The 23,317-nt window shown below is 43.8% G+C and overlaps 1 protein-coding gene and 1 non-coding gene across 10 annotated transcripts in view; both read left to right on the plus strand.

Moving 5' to 3' along the window:
• Positions 1–23,317, plus strand: part of LOC126457568 (nuclear receptor coactivator 7) — a 799,075-nt gene that overhangs the window by 338,701 nt on the left and 437,057 nt on the right. Inside the window, exon 1 of one of the 9 annotated variants that reach the window (XM_050093992.1) lies at positions 18,347–18,461. The exons of the other annotated variants lie outside the window; for them this stretch is intronic. Within the exon in view, the coding sequence (XP_049949949.1) occupies positions 18,362–18,461 (100 nt within the window). The 5' untranslated portion in view covers positions 18,347–18,361. Of the gene's footprint in view, positions 1–18,346; positions 18,462–23,317 lie in introns of those variants that run through there. 9 annotated transcript variants of the gene reach the window in all.
• On the plus strand, positions 11,941–12,015 carry Trnas-cga (transfer RNA serine (anticodon CGA)). Its single transcript has one exon. It is a non-coding gene; the product is annotated as a tRNA-Ser (tRNA).

The following is a 23,317-nucleotide window of genomic DNA, read 5'->3' on the forward strand; positions in this document are numbered from 1 at the left end:
GTAGGCCGTCTACTGTTCTTAAACTATGTAAATGAGTTACGAAACAATGTGTACAGCTCTCAGATTGCTTGTAAATCACGCCATCGTTTACCGTCTAGTAAATCCATCAGAAGATCAAAACCAATTGCAAAATGATTTAGATAAGGTATCTGTATGGTGCTAAGAGCGGCAGTTGACTCCAAATTATCCTGTTACACAATAGATCATACAAATTACGGGCTGTGTATTCAGCTAAATATCTACAGATAACATTTATTAACACTTAAATTGGAACGATCATATAGATCTTCTGGGTAAGGTAAACCAGAAACTGCGTTTTATTGGAAGGGAACTTGAAAGATGCAACAGGTCTACTAGAGAGACTGCCTACACTACTCTTGTCCGTTCTCTTCTGAAGTACTGCTGCGCGGTAAGGGATTCCTATAAGATAAGACGGAGGAAGGACATCGAAAAAGTTCAAAGAAAGACAGCTCGTTTTGTATTATCGCAAAATATGGGAGAGCCTGTCCCATATAGATAAGGAAGTTGGGATGGCAGTCATTAAAACAAAAGCTTTTTCCTTTGCGCCCAGATCTTTCGCGAAATTTCGATCACCAACTTTCTCCTTCGAAAGCAACACTATTTTGTTGATACCCACCTACATAGGGAGAAATAATAATAATCATAATCATGATAAATAGGGGAAATTGGAGTTCACACGGAAAGATTTAAGAATACATTGTACCGCACGCTGTTCGACAGTGGAACGGTAGAGAAATAAGTACCTGGCAGAGGGTTTATCGAACCACCTTGAACCTAAGTGTGAATGGCGTAGTAGTTACGTGGATGCAGATGAGTGAGATAACTGGGAAAAAGTATTCAGATTATGAAGCTTGCTGCATAACTTCGACCATTCTCCACTAAGAATTATTTATTTATGCCCGAGAGGGGATGGAAATACCTTGGAGCTGGTGGAGGTTTACCAGATAAATAAATCATTATTTCGAGAATATCTAGCACAACGTAAATGCTTCAGATACGTTTTAAGTGAAACTCGGCACGCACACACAGAACACATTCCCGGCTGACCGAAGTAATCCTCTTAGCGTCTGCAGCTGCATCAGGTGTACCTGGTGAACTTAAGTAGGTCTGTGGGAACGAAGTCTGGCGACACCATTGTTGCATGAAATGTTTTCAGTTCTCTTGTCGGATCAGACGGGAGCAAGAACGAGCTTTCGACAGTTACCACTGTCATGGCAGGAATTCAGAGAAAATTTTACAATATGTGCTCCCAATTAAGGTAGTCATGGACCAGTCTGGGACCGTGTAGAAGTTTTCATTCATGTCCAGCGCAGCCGATGCCTGAAAACTTGGTACTTAGAGAGCTACATTCGTATTCTCAAATGTACTACAAAGCGCTTGTAAGATGATGTTTTTCTGTTAGTCTGTGTGTTCAGGTCCACGAATGAAACATGGGAAGAATGGTTCCCTGCAAACCGCTAGTCTGACTTAAATTCTCGCCTTCTCTAAAGCAGCGCTAAGGGAACTTTGTGACTGGGATTGCATCTTCAGCTGGACATTGGCAAATTCAGTCGTCCAGCATTCATAATTCTCTCACCAATCAAACAAGCCTGCAACGTTCTTGGTACTTGTGAGTACTGCTATAACGTTTGTCATAACAATGAAGTGTACATTCGGCGAGAGATCGAAGATCGGCGGCAAGAGCTGTAACATGCTGGTGCCGAAATTCCAATTCTCGAGTCCGGTGACGCTATTCTTAAAGGATTTCCGCGTGAAAAGCTTGAGCTGTCTGGATGTGGTGGTGGCCGTGATTAAATAAATGAATAAATGAAAACTGAATAGCACAGAGGAAAATGTTACGAACACCCTCAGTTTATCGCAAGAAGAAAGCAGAATTTTTCGTGCGAAACACCTCTTGGGCAGATTTAAAGAACCCAATATTTCATTTGGACTGTAAATCAGTTCTGCTCCCTGCGTCGTATATTTCGCGCAAGGACGATAAAGGCAAGATAAGAGAGACCAAGGCACTTAGACGAAGCATACAATCATTTTTGTCTCGCTCGCTACGAAAAGTAACCACGAAAGGAACAGACAAACAAGGGAACGAAGCACACACCACCTCTGAAGTAGTGTGGCCTGCGAAAACAGAAGTTCAATGTAATATGAGCACATCAGATTTGTTATGAACGGTTATAAGTATTTAAACAATGTTTCTGTCTGTGATGGCGTGCATCGGAACCGAGTATTTGATTGCAAAGTTTTAATGCCCCAAACTATCGACTGACGTAATAAGGCGCATATGATTATCGTGAAATTTTTGTTTGTATCACAACTACATTGCGGGCAAAGAAATAAATATTGTTAACAATATAGGAAAAATGCTCTATTCCTTACCTAACTCATGAGACGAGTACGTCCGCGGGGCTGATCTAACAGCAATAATCAGTGAGCAGCAGAAAGACTGTCAGTATTACTTAACCTGGTAAATACGCAACAGTCATGATCCCCTTTTTCCACAACTGGTATTTTGCTCTTTTAAATTAGGAGAGCTGTTGTGAAAAATGCCGAGCTTTTTGTGGTATTAAAAATGCAATTTTACGGAAATCATTAACTGAAAACAAACCTCATTGAATAATGATACTGAGTACATGAACAGAGCCTTTGTTCTTTAAAAACCTACTGGCAACAGTAAGTATATAGGCGTAACATTACGGTAGTCCGGAAGGCGAAATGTCGACTTCGATTTTATTAGGAAGCGCAGCTCATATGTAAAAAAAAAAAAAAGACTGCGTATAGAACACTAATGCGAATCCAATTCGTGAGTACTGCTACAATGTTTCAGATACCCACCAGGTCGAACTGTAGGAGGACGACACCGAAGCAATTCAGAGGCGGTTGTTAAGATTCGTTACTGGTAGGTTCGATCCCTCGCTCTGCGATTGCAAAAGGAAAGGATATGACTAGTAGTGGTACAACGTATCCTCCGCCACGCACCGTATGGTGGCTTGAGGAGTATGTATGTAGAAGTAGATGTAAAGGACGTGACCTTAATTCATGAATGAACTGTCACGTATTCATTGTAAATGCTGCAGTAACTGTAAATAGCGAGGCCTAACCAGCTTACCAGCAGTATCGTTAAAAAGTATAATGTAAAGAATTTTTCAATTTTTCTGCTTGTTGATTACTCATGTAAAATAAATAATTGCAGTTGCAGAAATTTTGTCGCTTAAAAAAAAAAAACTACGTAATAAACCTTGCACGCATATTTTGGTTGCTGAACAAGGGACAGTAGATACTTGGCAGTGGAGCCACCGTATTACAAGTAAGAATTACTGCGACAGTGGAATAAGCGTAATGTACATTGTGAGGTCGCGTATTTTTAATTTAAAATTTATACAATCCTTGCAAGAGCTAATCTCGAGATGCTGATTTAAGAACAAAGGCAATGGAACTTGTGTAAAGTGTGAGATTAGCTTTCCATATGGCTACTTAGGCATGCTTGGTGTAGTATACCTGGATGACCAGAATACACGGCTACAATAATAATGTAACGTTAGGGGCTCTTTAGTGTAATTGGTTGAGTTCCTAATAAATACTCTACATCACCGTATAATGCGCTATGTTTCTGCGATCGTCCGGAACTGTGATCCTGGTTTGCTGTTTCCTACGCCTTGTCATATCCCGAATTAGACTGTGATGTTTCAGTAATTTCATATTTAAGTTGCTCGAAAGCTCCGGCGACATACCGCAATATTTTTGAGTTGTTCATGAGAAAATGTGTTAGCTTCTAACGCCGTCATTATTATGAGTAGGTAGCATATCCATATAGCGGCAGCAGCGAGTTGGAGACTCCACTACAGCAAGCCGAGAACACCGAAAACAACAGATTATCCTGTCACTTCATGGCACATTACAAAGAAACTAAAACGGAGCATTAAAGTTTTAATTAAATTCAGGAACAACTTAATTAAAATGATATAATGCGCTTAGTTTGGGCGGTACAGTCAGTGCAAGTTTGACTGATACAGACCACTAATTAATTGGTGATACTTCTAACAGTCCTTTTAGTGAGTGACTACTACATAATACTATAACGTAAAAATTTCGTGAAAGAAAGGGTTTCGGCCTCCAGGACATCCGTAGCTGACTCTGAACTATTTTCACACAACTGGAGCTGTTACTCATTTCAGTCACTAATAATGAGAGCGCGTATGCTGTGACCCGCATGAAAAACATACAGAGAAAAAAATATTGATGTTGTCCCAGGTACAAATTAAAACTAGGTACAATCTGACGAATTAAAAGCCGTTACGCGCATTTCATTTCTCTTATGTTTTTGGTTTAAAAATTTGAAATCGTAAAAATCGATACAGAAACATTTAACACTGTGACACGTCACCATTTCTCATAGCAGCCGAGATATGTAGTGATGTGAGTAGATAATTTCATTAAGAAATGAACTCCTTAACGTGTACACAACTTAAGCCAGGAGCTGATTGAAATCACGTATCTATGGACGTCCAACAGCTGTGCTAAGACTATTTCGCTAGAAGTTTCAATATGTAAAATAAAACATTTCGTAGTTTCCTGAAGAGAATATGCAACAGATTCAAAAGCGTTTCTTGGAAGATCGCTCTCGTTACGCTCGACTGCGAGTATATAGGGTCTCCCTTTGATGGTGAAACATAAAATTATGAAAACTTTAAGATCAGATACTTAAAATTTTTTGTCTCTAATTAGGACTTGACACGAAGGTGAATGCCCGAATAGAAAGATACTTTCTGTCCTACATTTGGCAAGCTACTCGTCGTGACTATTCAGAACAGTAGATTGAGTATTTAGATTTAGGTAAGAGCGTTAATTTGCAGTTATACTATGAAAGGTGGCTACACTGAGCCACTGCGCCAGAGATTGCGCCAAAGAGTATTATTAAGCCGCCTCCACAGTGCTTGTCGAGAGCTTGTCGTAGTGAGTGCCTGTTAAGAACTCGTAGTAGTCAGTGCCTGTTGAGGACTCGGGGTAGTCTGTGCTGAGGTGTTGTAGCAGAGAGTGTTTGTTGAGATGTGCTATTAGGCAGTGATTGCTGAGATGTGATATTGGAGAGTTCTGGTAGAGATATATTGTAAGGATTAGAGTGATTTTCATCAATATAAATGAGGTAATAAACTCCGTATCTTTTTATTTCAGTATCCTAAATAATGCGTCATTACAGGTTCAGTCAACAAAGCATCTGGCATGTGTTCTGGTATTAGAGTTTAATTCTGCTTTCCTTACGCAATTATAGTATTTGTAATTTTCTTTTATCACGTCAGTATAAATGGTATTTGAAATTTCTTGTCTTGTTGAAGAAGAACCGTGCCAGATGTGTGCGTTGAGTCACACTCCCACACACAGAACAATTACATTTGTGCTTTGGTTTTGTAGGTTTTATAGTTGCTGGGGACTTAATTAATTAACTGTGTTAACGAAAATTTTCTTTCATTGTTTGTTGTTATTCTATGCAGTCAGATTGCGTACAATAATTCTAGTCAGGGCCAACCGTTTACGAGACACAGCGTAATCGGACATACAGCTACCAAAAACTAAAAATATTTTCAATCATATTTAATTAAGCCCCCATGCAACTATAAATGCAGCCGAGTGGGAGGCGTTACAACACAGGTGTTCATCGAAAAAAGTCAGTCTTATACATTCAAAAGCTGGTATTAAAAGACGGGTCAAAAGACATTACTTCCGCCAACGCACATGTCACGGAATGACCATGACGGTAAAAACAGAGTTACTGAAGCTTACACAGACTAGTTCTACTCGAGCATCTCCAACAAACCGTAGGAGAGGGAAATCATATTATTAGGCGATGTATCGTAAAACACAATACGATGGTTTGTGAAATGTGGATGTGGAAGATGTGATTGCTATTATTCACAAATTATGGAGCACTCTTTGTCAAAGGGATACCAATGTACCAGGTGTTACTGGATATTAATGACGGTTACAATCTCATAGACCTCTTGTTCGAAACTGAGGCGTTGTCATCTTTTGTCATCTGAGTTAATCAACAACTAGTTCGTCTAATGCATTTGATCAGATTTGTTGCGGGAAAGGGGACTTTGCATTCAGTGGTGAAAGTTAGTTGTTGTTATCGGACGGATAAAGGAATTGACAATTTTTTTCTGTTTTCCAGGCTGTACAACGACAAAGATTGTACACACATTAAAATCAGGTACCTATCTCGCAAAGCAGCGGACGAAGTTCGCCGGGTTACCAACCTACTTCTAACGGGAATAAATTTAGCAGGGTCGAATTGGGCTAAAGCAGTACGGTGTTGGATGACGAGAACTTTGTTCCGTCAGCACATTCTTCGGTTTCATCCAAAACTGAAAGCTATTTTATAAATACTTGGAGAAAAAGACTTTCCTGGACGTGCTCCGGTGCATAATCTACGACCGGCCTTGTTTTAGCAGAGAAAGAGGCTTTATCTGACAGTCACTTGAAGCAGGGCTCTGGGTGTGGGGACGGCAGCGAGTGAGTAGTAGTTCAAATTATCACATCAAGAATTAAAGCTAAGAATTCTTTTTTTTTCTGATAGCAGGTGCTGGTACACAAAGAATCTCCGCGTCTCAGTACCACTGCACGCCACTAGAAAACAAAGTGGCGAAGCCTATTGATATCGTGTTGGTAGCAGCGGAAATGTTGGGGTGTGTCAGCTCGCTTCAGACGACCAGTTTGACAGCCTGATTTCGCCTGACACGGTTGCAACATTTTTGTTACTGCCGAAAACGAATTACCGCACTATACCCAGCTTTATCAATGCTCTTCTGGCAGCGTGCTATGAAACAGGGAAGGATTTCGATGTATACAAGCACTTGAGACATGTAACTGCACAATAACAAAAATAATTATGTAACTTCATTTTCTGAAGTGACGCTTAAAGCTTTGACTAGCACAATGATGTTGGTAACACCGACCTTGAGTAATGTCCTCCGGAACGGGCGGAACCGCAGCTGGTCGGTCGCAATTCTTAATTCGTACGACTGGGTATATTGGAGAGCACACTGCGATGATGGCAAGGACCTAGAGCAGTGGTCGTCAAACTACCGTGATCAGGAGCCAATACTGACATTTTGCGGCGGCACCTCTGGACGCATATGTAACGATCTTATTACTACAAGATACGTCTACATCTACGTGATTACTCTGCTATTCACAATAAAGTGCCTGGCAGAGGTTTCAATGAACCACCTTCAAGCTGTCTCTCTACCGTTCCACTCTCGAACGGCACGCGGGAAAAACAAGAACTTAAATTTTTCTGTACGAGCCCTGATTTCCCTTATTTTATCGTGATGATCATTTTTCCCTATGTAGGTGGGTGCCAACAGAATGTTTTCGCAATCGGAGGAGAAAACTGATGATTGAAATTTCATGAGAAGATCTCGTCGCAACGAAAAACGCTTTTGTTTTAATGATTGCCACTCCAATTCACGTATCATGTCTGTGACACTATCTCCCCTATTTCGCGATAATACAAAACGAGCTGCCCTTCTTTGTACTTTTTCGATATCATCCGTCAGTCCCACCTGATGCGGATCCCACACCTCACAGTAATACCTCAGCATAGGGCGGACAAGTGCTTCCGAGTGTTGTGCCAATGAATCGCAGTCTTTGGTGTGCTCTACCTACAATATTATCTATGTGATAGTTCCAATTTAGGTTATTTGTAATTGTAATCCTTAAGTATTTAGTTGAATTTACAGCCTTCGGATTTGTGTGACTTACCGCGTTATCGAAATTTAGCTGATTTCTTTTAGTAGTAGTGAATAACTTCACACTTTTCCTTATTCAGGGTCAATTGCCACTTTTCGCATCATAGAGATATGTTATCTAAATCATTTTGCAAGTCGTTTTGATCATTTGATGACTTTACAAGACGGTAAATGACAGCATCATCTGCAAACAATCTAAGACGGCTACTCAGATTGTCTCCAATGTCGTTAATATAGATCAGGAACAGTAGAGGGCCTATAACACTTCCTTGGGGAACGCCGGATATTACGTCTGTTTTACCCAATGACTATCCGTCTATTACTACAAACTGTGAACTTTCTGACAGGAAATCACGAATCCAGTCGCACAACTGAGGCGATATTCCTTAGGCACGCAGTTTGGTTAGAAGACGCTTTCAAATTGGCATGCTTTTTTCGTTGGTAGCCTATATAAATTAGTGTATCAGCTCTCTATAGACTAGCTATAGTAAGGATGCATTAAGCTGGCCGCCACAAGTACTGATCGTTAGAAGTCGGCGCCGTTCCGGACACTTACAGCAGACTGTCCTTAGCTTTATAGACTGACACACATAGTGACCCCAAAGCTGTGACACTGTAATTGCTTGAGGAAGTGTTGTGGTGTAATCTGTGTGAGCAGATGATAAATTGATTAAGAATAGTAATTGAATTTATATTTAAGTGCATTATGCAATACCAGACACGATCACAAACGTGTACCACATGTTGTCACTTTTCTTCTATCTACTGCTTCGTAATACAACAGCCTTAATTTGATTTTATATTCCTTGTTACAAATATGTGCTGCATCTGAAGACGCTCGTCTCTGTAAGGAGCGAATTCACGAAACCGTGTCACTTTCGTTAGAAATTTGTACCAATCGAGATCATCTATACGAGGCACATGCGCCAGTGAGTTGACAGTACTGGAAGACAAACAAGAAAACATTCCTCCTCCCACATTCTCCAACCCTATAGTGTGTGCGCCTCTTACCCGTCTGCCCCTGACGTAAGGACCCACTTCAATTAGCTCACGGGCGAATTCATCAACGTCAATTGCAAATAAACATATCGTGAACTGTTAATGTCTAAGTAGTTTTGTTTGTTACCAGCAGGAAAACTACACTCTTAAGAGGCTCTTAAAGTTAGTTGACATTCTCGGACTCAGCCGTTAGTTGCTAGATGCATATTATTATACGAGAGTGATTCAAAAAGTAACAAAAACAATTTTTTTGCGGAACATATATTTCACTTACAAATGCAAACAAGATGTCGTTTTTCAAGCCTCCTTTTCGATAAACTTCTCACACCGTTACACCAACTTTCCTGTTACAGTCAAATAAAAGATTTTCTGTTGTGCCCGCTGTCAAGAATGCACCGCTTCGTTAACCTCATCATCACTTTTCAATCATCGTTGTTTGAGAGCTTTCTCCAGGGGTCCAAACTCATGGTAATCCGAAGGAGTGAGATCAGGGCTGTGTGAGGGATGCAGTACGACCTGAAATCTCAATCACCGACTGACGGCAACAGTTGCAGGGACGGTAGAGGGGCGCGCGCTGTCGTGAAGCAGAAAAACGCCTCTTGGTGGAAAACCTCTGCGACGGCTCCGTGTTGCTGGCTTTAGCTCATTCTACAACATGGCGCTGTACTGGGCACTATTCGCTGTTTCATCTCGTAGCTAATGGTGCTCCAAAATCGGCCCATTCATATCTCAGAAGAGGGTGAAGAAGACTTTTCCTGCAGATGGCCGAGATTTTGATTTCTTCGTGGCTGGAGATGATGTGTGTCACCATTATGAAGACACTCTTGCTTTCTGTTCATAGTGATACACTCACCTTTCCGTCTGTGACGATACGTGTCAGAAAGTCGAGTCCTTCAGCGTTACGTCGCATGAGCACACACAATCTTCTGTTCAACAATGTACACCCAAGGCACCCATCTTGTACGCAAGAATCGGTACTTGAGAACCTTACTAACAATGGTATTTATTTACTTAATCGTATGGCTAGAGCCCCCCGTCGGCCAGGCCGTTCGTTGGGTGCCGGTCTTTCAATTTGGCGCCACTTCGGCGACCTGCAGTCGATGAGGATGATAGGATGATGACAGCAGAACACCCAGTCCCTAGTCGAAGGAAATTCTCCGACCCAGCTGGGAATCGAACCCGGGTCCAGAGGATTAACAATCCGTCACGCTGACCATTCAGCTAACGGGGGCGGACAATAATGGTATGAGCGGATCTGACGCTGATGCTCAGTTAACTGGCTACAGCTTCTACAGAGGTACACCGGTTCTCACGAATCATGGCGTCAACGCATCCCACATTCTCGTCAGTAACGGCCGTACAGGGACGACCAGAGCGTTGCACATGTTCGATTGGCGCACGTCCACTTCTAAAGACATCTACTCACTCGTACACTCTTTTCTCATTAATGCAGCTATCTGCATATCCTTTAAACATCCTTCTATGGCTTTATCGAGGTTTTACCCCCTGCGACCACAAGAATCCTATTGCTGCTCGCTGTTCCGCTACACAGAAACGCGGCCATTTTGTTTCAACTGTCTTTCCTATTCAGCTTGTCGTGTCATCTGTCGCCATATGCCGGAACTTTGTCAAAGAATGCATCTTCACATCCTGGGAGTTTCAAATTCTTGACGTATTAATTCCATTTTATACTGATAGCTTTCTTTCAAATCCTGAATGTGGCAGGGGTAAAATACAGGGGGCGAAATGCTATTTACAATTTGTGCAGAAACCAGATGGCAGTTATAAGAGTCAAGGGACATGAAAGGGAAGCAGTGGTTGGGAAGCGAGTGAGACAGGGTTGTAGCCTATACCGATGTTATTCAATCTGTATATTGAGCAAGCAGTAAAGGAAACAAAAGAAAAGTTCGGAGTAGGAATTAAAATCCAGGGAGAAGAAATAAAAACTTTGAGCTTCGCCGATGACATTGTAATTCTGTCAGAGACAGCATAGGACTTGGAAGAGCAGTTGAACGGAATAGACAGTGTCTTGAAACGGGGAATAAGATGAACATAAACAAAAGCAAAACGAGGATCATGGAATGTAGTCGAATTAAGTCAGGTGATGCTGAGGGAATTAGATTACGAAATGAGACGCTTAAAGTAGTAAATGAGTTTTGCTATTTGGAGAGCAAAATAACTGATGATGGTCGATGTAGAGAGGATATAAAATGTAGACTGGCAATGGCAAGGAAAGCGTTTCTGAAGAAGAGAAATTTGTTAACACCGAATATCGATTTAAGTGTCAGGAAGTCGTTTCTGAAAGTATTTGTATGGAGTGTAGCCATGTATGGAAGTGAAACGTGGACGATGAATAGTTTAGACAAGAAGAGAATAGAAGTTTTCGAAATGTGGTGCTACAGAAGAATGCTCAATATTAGATGGGTAGATCACATAACTAATGAGGAGGTATTTAATAAAATTGGGGAGGAGTTTGTGGCACAACTTGACAAGAAGGGACCGGTTGGCAGGACATGTTCTGAGTCATCAAGGGATCACAAATTTAGCATTGGAGGGCAGCGTGGAGGGTAAAAATCGTAGAGGGAGACCAAGAGATGAATACACTAAGCAGATTCAGAATGATGTAGGTTCCAGTAGGTACTGGGAGATGAAGAAGCTTGCACAGGATAGAGTAGCATGGAGAGCTGCATCAAACGAGTTTCTGGACTGAAGACCACAACAACAACAGCTTGCTATTACTTCTTCAATTGCTCTCGTAAAATACGGCTGTGAAACGCGGGCCTCACCCGATACCTGATTTAGCCCGCAGTTTGAAAACCACTGACCCAGAATCTAGTAAAGTGTGCGAGGCACAACTGGCAGTGAACTTTTTACATACTAATGATTGGGATAGTGGCGATAGTCATAGAGGTAGCTTGGGTTCCCGCTTTAATTTGACGCTGTTTATGTACCTAGATTTCTGTGTCGCTCGGAATCTACCTGAACCTCCAAAATGAGATTTTCATTCCGCAGCGGATTCTGGAAACATCCCCCAGGCTGTGGCTAAGCCATGTCTCCGCAGTATCCTTTCTTTCAGGAGTGCTAGTTCTGCAGGGTTCGCAGGAGAGCTTCTGTAAATTTGGAAGGTAGGAGAGGAGATACTGGCAGAAGTAAAGCTGTGAGTACCGGGCGTGAGTCGTGCTTCGGTAGCTCAGTTGGTAGAGCACTTGCCCGCGAAAGGCAAAGGTCCCGAGTTCAAGTCTCGGTCGGGCAGACAGTTTTAATCTGCCAGGAAGTTTTCTACCTGAAACTGCAAAAGCGTCCTAGCTGCCGTGAGCGCGATCGTAGGTGTCTGCGGCCGGCAGCGATAACATCGGCAGCCCGGCTGCCGCTTCCGGACAGTTCGCCGGAAACACGCCTGCGGGCCTCCATGTGTTTATCGGGCAGCGGGTCGGGTCGCACGACGTGATAACGCGTCCGCTGGGATCGCCGCCGGCTATCAACAGCGCCGCTACTGCGCCCCGGGGACGCGCTTCTCATCGCACTCAATACAGATTACGTCCGGCGAGGTCGCAGTTCGCGAACCACCCCGACTTCACACCCGCGGGTTCGCGCAGCAAATTTTGGAATCTGTCACGCGCGCTATCGGTTGCAGTATTGTCCTGCGAGTGAAGGTCACAGGCTGCGTGCATCCGTAGTGCACTGCGTAACACCTAGCTTCGTCCTCGGGAGCAGATCCAGCCTCGGCTCGAGTTCGCTGGTCACAGTGAACTCTACTCACGCTCGTCAGACGCCCTGGGCATTGTAACATGTGTCGCATGTCGTCACAGCTGAGCAACAAGCGCATTGGTATTTGAATGGAACGATGCTACCATTGAGGGATCCCACGTATATACACTACTGGCGATTAAAATTGCTACACCAAGAAGAAATGCAGATAATAAACGGGTATTGATTGGACAAATATATTGTACTAGAAGTGGCATGTGATTACATTTTCACGCAATTTGGGTGCACAGATCCTGAGAAATCAGTACCCAGAACAACCACCTCTGCCCGTAATAACGGCCTTGATACGTCTGGACATGAGTCAAACAGAGCTTGGATGGCGTGTACAGGTACAGCTGCCCATTTGCTTCAACACGATACCACAGTTCATAAAGAGTAGTGATTGGCGTATTGTGACGAGGCAGCTGCTCGGCCACCATTGACCAGACGTTTTCAGTTGGTGAGAGATTTGGAGAATGTGCTGGCCAGGGCTGCAGTCGAAGATTTTCTGTATCCAGAAAGGCCCGTACAGGACCTGCAACATGCGGTCGTGCATTATCGTGCTGAAATGTAGGCTTTCGCAGGGATCAAATGAAGGGCAGAGCCACGGGTCATAACACATCTGAAATGTAACGTCCACTGTTCAAAGTGCCATCAATGCGAACAAGAGGTGACAGAGACGTGTAACCAATGGCACCCCATACCATCACGCCGGGTGATACGCCAGTATGGCGATGACGATTACACGCTTCCAATGTGCGTTCACCGCGATGTCACCAAACACGGATGCGACCATCATGATGCTGTAAACAAAACCTGGATTCATTCGAAAAAATGACCTTTTGCCATTCGTGCACCCAGGTTCGTCGTTGAGTACACCATCGCAGGCGCTCCTGTCTGTGATGCATTGTCATATTCTGCTAACAGTCACTGGACCTCGACCAACGCGAGCAGCAATGTCGCGATACGACAAACCGCAATCGCGATAGGCTACAATCCGACCTGTATCAAAGTCGGAAACGTGATGGTACGCATTTCTCCTCTTTACAAGAGGCATCACAACAACGTTTCTCCAGGCAACGCCGGTCAACTGCTTTTTGCGTGTGAGAAATCGGTTGGATACTTTCCTCATGTCAGCAAGATGCAGGTGACGCCACCGGTGCCAACCTTGTGTGAATGCTCTGAAAAGCTAATCATTTGCATATCACAGCATCTTCTTCCTGTCCTTTAAATTTCGCGTCTGTAGCACATCATCTTCGTGGTGTAGCAATTTTTAATGGTCAGTGGTGTAAATGTGAAGCATCAGAAGTGATATCGTATAATTGTAAACTGAGGTGACAAAAATCATGGTATAGCGATATGCAGTGTACAGATGGCGGTAGTCTCGCGTATGCAAGGTATAAAAGGGCTGTGCATTGGCGGAGCTGTCATTCGTACTAAAGTCATTCATGTGAAAAGGTTCCCTACGCGGTAATGGCCGCACGACGGAAAATTAAGACTTCGAACGCAGAATGGTAGTTAGATCTAGACGCTTGGGCCATGTACTTTCGGAAATCGTTAAGGAATTCAGTATTCCGAGATCCACAGTGTGAAGAGTGCGAAGAATATGAAATTTCAGGCGTCATCTGTCATCAAGGACAAAGCATTGGCCGAAGGTCTTCGCATAACTATCGAGGACTGCGGCGTGTGGCGCAGACCTCACGAGGCCATGGGGTGGCTCCACAATGTTGTGCTCTGTGTTTACATGGAATGAACCGGATCCTTTGGTCCAGCTGAACAGATCATGGACTAGAAAATGTTGCGTTCGGCTTCTTGGAGAACATTTGCAGCCATTCATGGACTTCGTTCCCAAACATGTTAACGGACCACAATTGTTCACAGCTGGTTTGAACCGTCACGAATCCCATCGAATATTTATGGGACGTAATCGGGAGGTCAATTCGTGCACAAATTCTTGCACCAGTGACACTTTCGCAATTATGGACGACTAATGAGCATTATCGGTCAATATTTCTGCAGAGGAGTTCGAACGACTTAAGTTCGTGCCACGTAGTTGCTGCGACACGATGTTAGGAGGTATCCCATGTCTTCTGTCACTTCAGTGTAAGTCGTTAGCATCAATCTATTACTTACCACTAGTTCTTATAAAGAAGCACAATAATGAACCTTAAATTCAGCAGTACACACCAATCCTGTTGTAAAAAGTAATTCTGACTCGCTACAAAGGACCCTTTAGCGTCTAACCGGAGCGTGTGGCATCTCTTGACAGTCTACCCTTCCCGAACCATCGCAGTTTTCACGCATAATTTCCATTGCATCTAACCCACATGAATCATTTACGATCATACGTGGTGAAGTCCTCGACGTTTTCGTGTAGATTCCCTCTTTCCCTCTTTCCCTCTTTCCCTCTTTCCCTCTTTCCCTCTTTCCCTCTTTCCCTCTTTCCCTCTTTCCCTCTTTCCCTCTTTCCCTCTTTCCCTCTTAAGAGCACATCAACACAGTGAGTATCGTTCTGACGTGGAACTTGAAGATAAGAGACTTGAATGGCAGAAGACAAGAAGTTTGTTAGAGCGCCATCAAGATGCTGTAGCTCTGGCGAGAGTCCTCTAAATCACTTGTGAAGAATGCCATGGTGGCTATTTGAACAAGCTTGGCGCCGATGCACTTCCTCTCAGTTGTCCAGTTGTGCTTGTGATCTGTCTGTACGTCACTTCGACGAGACGTGGGGTTCTAAAAACGTCATCCAGTTTATGCTCTTTACCGTTGGGTACGTAATTATTGTCTGGAAGAAACTTAATCGCTCTAAAGCACGTTAACGAAATAAAAATAACAAAAAATGACAATGTTCAGGTGGCTGCCATCGAGATGTCCGGGTGATGCTGTTTGGTGTGCGTTTTGATCTGCATCTACATTTATACTTCGCGAATATTTATGGGACTGTGGGTACTTTCTATCAGGAAGACTCGGCATAACGTCTTAGAGAAACACAGTGAGTGACATTCTTGCAAATTTTTTTATTACAGATTTCAGTGTCAGACCACATAAGTCTTGACTAATTCCTGAATCATCAGAAATCCGTTAAAATTAAAGAAAAAGGGGGCTAGTAAATTACTGCTGGCGGTGGTAACCAACTTCAGCCCCCCCCCCCCCCATGCCGACACACACACACACACACACACACACACACACACACACACACACACACACACACACACTCCCTATCCAACTGACGAACTTGCGATGTCACGGAATATTTCCTATTAGTTGATCCTATCATTTAGTCAAGTTGTGCCACAAATTCCTTTCCCTCATTCCCATTCAGTACCGCTTCATTGATTATCTGCTCTACACGTTTCAAAAGCTAGTATTCCCTTATCGTCTAAAATGCTTCTTATCCACGTGTCACTTCCATACAAGGATAAACTTTAAATAAGTTCCGAAAAAGCTACCTAACATCTGAAAGTACATTCAATGTTAAAAAGGTTTTCCTTTTTTTCGGAAATGGTTTTCTTGCTAGAGCCAGTTACGTCCTCTCTGCTTCGCCCATTGCCATTAACAGAACTCATAAACAGTTTTTAGCGTCAGTTCCTGAACTAATTCGCTCTGCATTGCAACTCGACTACGCTCCTTTATTCTTGAGTAAATTACGAGGAGATTAAATAACAGACGACATTACCTTCTATACGCAGTTGCTCAGTTCACAGGTTACTATGTAGGGGGTGTTTTTAAAGTACGTAGAGTTTTGTCCAGAAATTAGATCCGTAATTTAGTTTCCTGGTATTTTTCTGCCCTATTCCTCCTTTCTTTCTTTCTCTTCATCAGTTCGTCTGCTGATGAGTTCATAATCAGTACAAATCGGTTCTCATACCATTCGTTGTGACCTGGGACACCCAGTATATCACTAACCGATCAACATGGTTCATGGACCCATTTGCAGTTTGCCCATGTAAATGCTTCCAGGAGCAACGAAAATTTTATTTTCAGTTTTTGTATACTGTCATTACTGCCAGAATTTAAAAATGTTCCCACAATCGACTCATTAAGAGGTATGATCTTCCGTTAAAGATCCAACACTGTAAGAGAAGTACCACAGTTAGAAACTGTGTACGCTGAGACAGCGTAGCTCACAACGCGCAGATTACTTGGATTTCACTCACCCAGTCTTTGGGAATGAAAACACTTGACGACTTCCATCAATCTTTGGACATACAGTAACTTCGAATCTTTGTGAAACTTGCTCTCACAGTCAGTCTCCACAAAATGGTGAAATGAAGAGTGTCATCGCCTGCTACTGTTTTTTTTTTTCACTAAAACTTGATTATCGCTCATGACGTTTCATTACTTCCCTATTACTAAGTCTAGTCGCAACACACTTCGCAGACCGTATTCGTATATACCTCTCAGTATGCGTGGAAAATATCAATGTACGACACATACTTCAAGAGAGATGACTATATAAACATCGAAGGGCCTATGTAACAATTTCACTGGCCGATATTACGAGTGAAAGGGGATTTGGCATTCGTCGCATGTGCAACATTTAGTTTACTGCAAGAAGCTGGCCATCAGAAAGAGAAGTAGAAGAAGAACGGCGCTTGTGGATGACCGCGCTTTTAAAAAGTGGGGAACAGTTCGTGTGGCCGGCCGCTGTGACCGAGCGGTTCAAGGTGCTTCAGTCCGGAACCGCGCTGCTGCTACGGTCGCAGGTTCTAAGCCTGCCTCGGGCACTGATGTGTATGATGTCCTTAGTTGAGTTAGGTTTAAGTAGTTCTAAGTCTAGGGGACTGATGACCTCAGATGTTAAGTCCCATAGTGCTTAGAGCTATTTGAAGTGTGGTGGGACGAAATTGTCAGACCTTAGAGCTGAGTTGGAATATGATCTATTTAAAATTATTTTGCGAATAAGAGCTACAGATTGAGTTGTTATTGAATTGTGCAGGGCCTAAAATTTCCAAAGACGAGTTGTACCAAAGGAGAGCTGTACCTACACAAAAAGATACTCGGCTTTCTTTTGCACGTCTTGCACATTATTTCCTGGCAGCTCACTTATTTACCTCCAAGTGCCTAATTTTTTCAGTTTGTTTTACAATCGCAGTTCGGAAGGTCCCATAAACATTCCCGTTCACAATAAAACTATCAGCTGCAATGCTGTCTCCGTATTCCACTCAGTACTCCAGTATTCTTATACAATAAATATACAGCCGTTCGGCAGAGATAGTAAATCCCTACTAAACCAATGAACAGTCGACCCGGCGTCGACACTAGGTGCTCGGTCCCATGCCCATCTCATCGCCAGCGCTTTGATGTTACCGCCGACAGTCCTGATCCCAACCACAGCCAACCGCTTAGTTGGCTCCTATTTGCCGCCCATACACACCAAAAGAGAGCACTTAGCGATCCGCGACGAAGTTCAAACATAATTCCAAACAAACGTCTATCGCTTACATGCTTAGCGTCAAATATTTACCACAGTAACTGGTCATTAATCAGCCGTATGAAGCTGCTTCATACATGGAGAGAGATTCTTTAAAGAAGAGGAATGCTTTCTATTGTAAGCGCTACTGTTACACCGGCGCTGCTGAAAACTTGAGACTGGTGGAACAGCACGTGATTCTGAAAAGACAGCGGACTGGCCGGTAGAGAGTGAGAGCACGACCTTGGACGTCCCGTTAACGACAAGCGGCCGTCGGTCCAGCGCAGCGGCGGTCACCGAAGGCCGGCCGGCGAACGGCAAACAGCGCGCGCGCGCCCGGGGTAGGTTCGCGTGGTTGCCGGTAGGGGGTGGCGGGCGACGGTGGCGCCGCTCGCCGGCGTAGCGGCGCGGCGGGCGCGCTAGTCGGAGGTGTGCGAGCATGGCGACGACGGCGGGGCGCCACGCAGCAGCGGCAGCCGCCCCCGGCATGGCAGCCACCAGGGCGGGCGCACAGCTGCCGCCCTCCACGCCTCCTAAAGGTCAGCCCACGCACGCACTCGCCAGCTGACCCGGCCGCACGCACTGCACCCTCTCAGCTGACTCGCGCCGCCGTCAGCTGACCGCAACACGCACTATCGATTCGAGTTAGACTGCCCAAGATGTCGACCCCAGTTTATAGTGAGCACCAAAGTTGTTTCGAACCCGCACGAAATCATTACCACGTTTCTGTCGTCGGCGCACATAACGACTGTTCCGGTGCTTGGTGCATTAGCTACACACGCCGCCTGTCGTAAGTGGTTTTAGCTGTTTTCGCGTGTGCCTCGTGTCCTGTGTAATACTGCGGCTGACAGCCGCGAGGTGTAGCTGTGGGGTGTCCCCCCTCGGCCAGGGGTCCGTTCGTGAGGGTGGCCTCACCCACTGCTTTCCCTGGCAACTGCGCTGGGCTCCACCACACAGCGGTCGTGGGTTTCGGTCCCCGCCGTCCTTCGTAACTCCCAGCTCTCTCTCAATGCGAAAAAATATTAGATGTCAACACCAAACAGAAACAACACGATAATATCTGACATGTTCAAGCACTAATCCTGCACTGAGTGTGTAACATATTTCGTGGTAACGCTAAGAAGTATGAACTGAAATCATCACGTAGAGTCAGTATTAACTGAGACGAATGGAAGATGTAGATCTGGTGGAAGCGTTCTGGAAAAACGCAGTGCATCTCTAAACGAAAGAGCACAGTACGATCAGTTGTATTGTTAAAATGTTTGAAGTCGTCTCCAAGAAAGCGTGACAACGGGCAACGAATCAAACACGCACAGCTAGGATCATAACTGGTCGGTGTAGCCCATAAAGTGTGTAACAGAATGGTCGGCGAACTGAAATGTAAATACATATAGAGAAACTGTATCGTACGGGCATTGTTGCAACCATTGTCGTAAGAGTAAGATGAAAGAGACAAGCACACGTGTAGAGGCATATAGATAGCCAATTTTCCCCAGCTCAAAGCCGAATTGCCGTAGGAAAGAGAACAGACGAGACTGGTATTATGTAGATGTAGCATTCGTTAATTTCAACATTTCCGGAGTGTCCAGCCACAGCTTCCTCCCTCTGCCCACAGTTATAGTCATCGTGTTATGCTTATGTTCTACCAACGTAGCTTATAATAATAATCTTGCATGGATTTTGTATACATACGCTTGGACGCTGTCTAAGCACAAATTGCTTACGATTATTTATAAAACCTATCTTGCATAAAGTCGTACGCTCGGTGTTCTTAGCTTCACTGAATCATCACAGACGATGGTCAGAATGATCCCTTCGACAAGTTAACGTCCTTTCCCTTTCTCCCAACCTTCTACAAAGGATCATTTCACTTGCATGACTGCGGTAATTATCTTATGAACGTTGATGGCTGCGAAGCTCATAGGCCTTGTAAGTTTCACAAGATAAAAATTTACATGCTGACTGCAACGGTTATGTAAGTGGATAGTTGAATGAGTATTATCAGCTGATGTTTAAGACGTGCTGTTCCCCATAAGGTTTACTAATATAAAAAAAATTGTAAGTTGCTTAAGCTCTTAATATCGTCAGTAGACTAGCTAGAACCATGAAAACACAGATGGTTGACTAAATAAGGGGCACAGTTCTGTACGGAGTCTCATGAGAGGATAATTCGCGTAACCCGTGCGCCGTGACCTGAGTGCTCTATGCTGATGCGGTTTAACTTAATTAGTCCGTACTCGGGGCCAAAATGAGATGTGGCCAAAGTGCGAATCCTACCTTACCTCCGGCATGTATTGGAGTGTGGTTAGGAGGAATGAGTTCTCCAGATATTTGTTGTTTATTGTGTATAGATTAAAAGTGCCGAGATAAATATATGCAACTCATGGCAACAGATCATCGGCGAAGAGTAATAATGATCGGTAACCAGGAGGTATGTTTGCTGGAGGGAATTGTTAATGAACAACAGAGTTAATTGCGGCACAATTGAGGTCAGGATGTGATCAGTGTATCAAAATATTACAGTTTCTGGTATGTCAGATCGGAAAATAATTTGAAAAATGACCTTTCAAAGCTGATAGTTATTTTTCAAAACAGCGGCACGGTGTGTATGGTGATGAGTATATGCAGAATGGGAAACTACGGTATTTTTCACTATATCATTGTTGATGAGCGAAGGCCAGATCTATTAAGGGATGATACTGCTAAACGTGGAATTGGCTCAGTGATCTTCCTGCTACTCAAAGGACGAATTACAGCAACGTTTTCCTGAAGATTCGCTTTCGTACGTGTTAACAGTGCTGTCGTTAAAAGTGAAAACTGTCTCTGTTCACACATGATTCTTCGCAAATGTGAATAACTTCAGGCGGTTGACTAGCGAACTTGGTGCTTGTTGAAAACCTGTGCACGGTTTTAGATCAGATATTCCGGTGCAGAGTACTTCGTCCATCAATCCTGCGTCACTATTCACGATTTAGGTTACACCATTGTTGTAAATCGTTTCTCCTGCATCTTCTTTCATACAGGATTAGTGTGTTTTGCCGCAGTACCGACTCCTCTGGAAGCAGTTAATGATTTGCATGCGGCTATCGTGTGTTTAATCAGTGATGTGCAATGATACAGAAACAATGGAATGCCCTACATATTGGTTTGTCCAGGTGTCATACTACTTCACTCTCTGTGTTTTCATATGTAATCAGTAGCCTCACGTACATCGCAACACTTCAATGAAAAGAGAAATATTATTTTAAATTTCATTTTTTCCTATTTTATGATAGGATATTGTGGTACGGCCGCATATAGAAGTATAACAATGGAAAAAAGACGATTATGAGCTAATTAAGCCAGAGATGTTGAAGCGACACGAATAGTTTCACACTTCAAGCAAATTGTGAGGTAGCTCTGCTTCGGTTTTTCTACACTTCCCTTCAATGACTTCTCTTCGCGTCTTCAAAAGCGTGTATTACCACCTTCTGCACCAGTCAAGGCATAGAATCTTTCAGGCATGCTTCTTATTAATGCTGCGCTGTCCTTTTGAGGAATTAGCTCTCATTCTCTTTCAGGAGTGTCTCCCGTAGCGTCAGTGAGCAGCGCCGAAAAGCTCTTCTACCTTCTACCCATGGTCCATAGGATTCAAATCAGGGCGTCAGGCAAGCCAAGTCATTGCCTGTTCCTCCGACAACTCCTCTAAAATTCTCACCACTTGTGGGCGTGCATTGTCATGCATTAGTGTAAAAACCATAGCCAATAAATGGAGCTAAAGACACAAATTCGAAATTTGTGGCAAGGTCGTATGGGACCAAACTGCTAAGGTCATCGATCCCTAAGCTTACCCACTACTTAATCTAACTTAAACTAACTTATATTAAGGCCAACACACACACACCCATGCCCGAGGAAGGACTTGAACCTCCGACGGGGGGGAGTCGCGCTGACCGTGACCAGGCGCCTTAGACCTTGCGGCTAGCCCGCGCGGCTAACGACAGAAAATGCACTTTTGGCGCATTTTCTGTCTTTAGCTGAACACACAACAATGTGCTGTAAGGCTCATATGGTCCACCAACACCTAGTCCGTCCTCGCAGTCATACTGATTCGTGCCCTCACCATGAGAGGACCATCCTTAAAATGCCTTCTCTCTTTACTGTCAGGTTATCGCAAGCAATATCTCGACTGTCGCGTGTACAAGACTTGCTCCCATTGCCGTATTCCCCAACTGCGATATTCTCTTGCGAAACATAGTTTAGCATTGCGATGGTTTGGTGACTTCTGGGCTTGTAGTCAGTCTTCTGCATTGAAAATCAGCTTCTTATAGCCGTGTCAGTCATCTGCAGTGAACATCAGCTTCTTGCAGCCTTCTTCGGGCGGTTCTCTTACTAATATTAATTCCTTTAGCTTGATGGAGTCGATTTCGTGCGGAGAATTTGAAGTTGTAACTCATAGTCGTCTCTTGCCATTGTTGCTCTTCTCGAGCCTGATCCAGGTTTCCTTTCATAGCCTAGCGTTTCCGTATACCTTCGTATGATTCTGCAAACCCCGGAAGCTGCAGATCTCGTAACTTATTACGTGTTGCAGTTATCGTGCCGGCCTGTGTAATTTATCTCAAGCGAATTAAGCAAATGTTCAGTATTCTATTTAGTTCATGCGCTAGCGATAACAAACAATTTCTCGGTCATGGGATAACGAACAATAGCAGCTGTCGGAAAGAAAAGCGAGTTCGTAACAGGCAATGGCTGACGGCATTCGCAAAGGGCAGGGTCAGCTCTTTACAGCGCAAAGCTGTAAAAACGACTTTGATAACAAAACGACAGAACTGTGCCCTTGTGTAGAGACGATCCTTGCTGTCGTATAGTGTTCCGTAACGACATTCATCGTGATATTACAGTTCTGTGAAGATGCTAGTGCATCTGACACGCTGATATGCGCCTCTCCTGTGTTGCGCCCAAGCAACTCCATCATCATCCATCTGCTAAACACACCATTGTCCGCTATGGAACGATTATTTGTGAGCCCGTGGCCTTCTGTGCCCACGATTCAACAGATTTGTGTTCGGCGACGTTGCAAGCTCTTTTCCGTAATGGTGGCCCTGAATATGGTGGTAGATTATTTGATCAATAAGTGAATAACGCGTTAATGACAGCTGTACGCAGTATACAGTGCGTAACTTCAGGCTGTGGTCTCAAGACACGCCACAGTCGCTGGTATTTTTTCTGTTTTATCTGGCGGCTCCTGTAATTATTGCAGTTATAGAAAGTGAGCCTCAGTCCAGAATAAATAACATTTAATTCTTGTCTGTGTTTTACTTGTCAAGTATTGAGTTGTGAGTGTTGATTCTCGTTACTTCTTGTTTTCCTTCTATAACAGTTTACCCTTGTGAACTAATACTTGTAAAAACGATCA

The sequence above is a fragment of the Schistocerca serialis genome, chromosome 2, assembly GCF_023864345.2.
Source record: "Schistocerca serialis cubense isolate TAMUIC-IGC-003099 chromosome 2, iqSchSeri2.2, whole genome shotgun sequence".
Taxonomy (NCBI): domain Eukaryota; kingdom Metazoa; phylum Arthropoda; class Insecta; order Orthoptera; family Acrididae; genus Schistocerca; species Schistocerca serialis.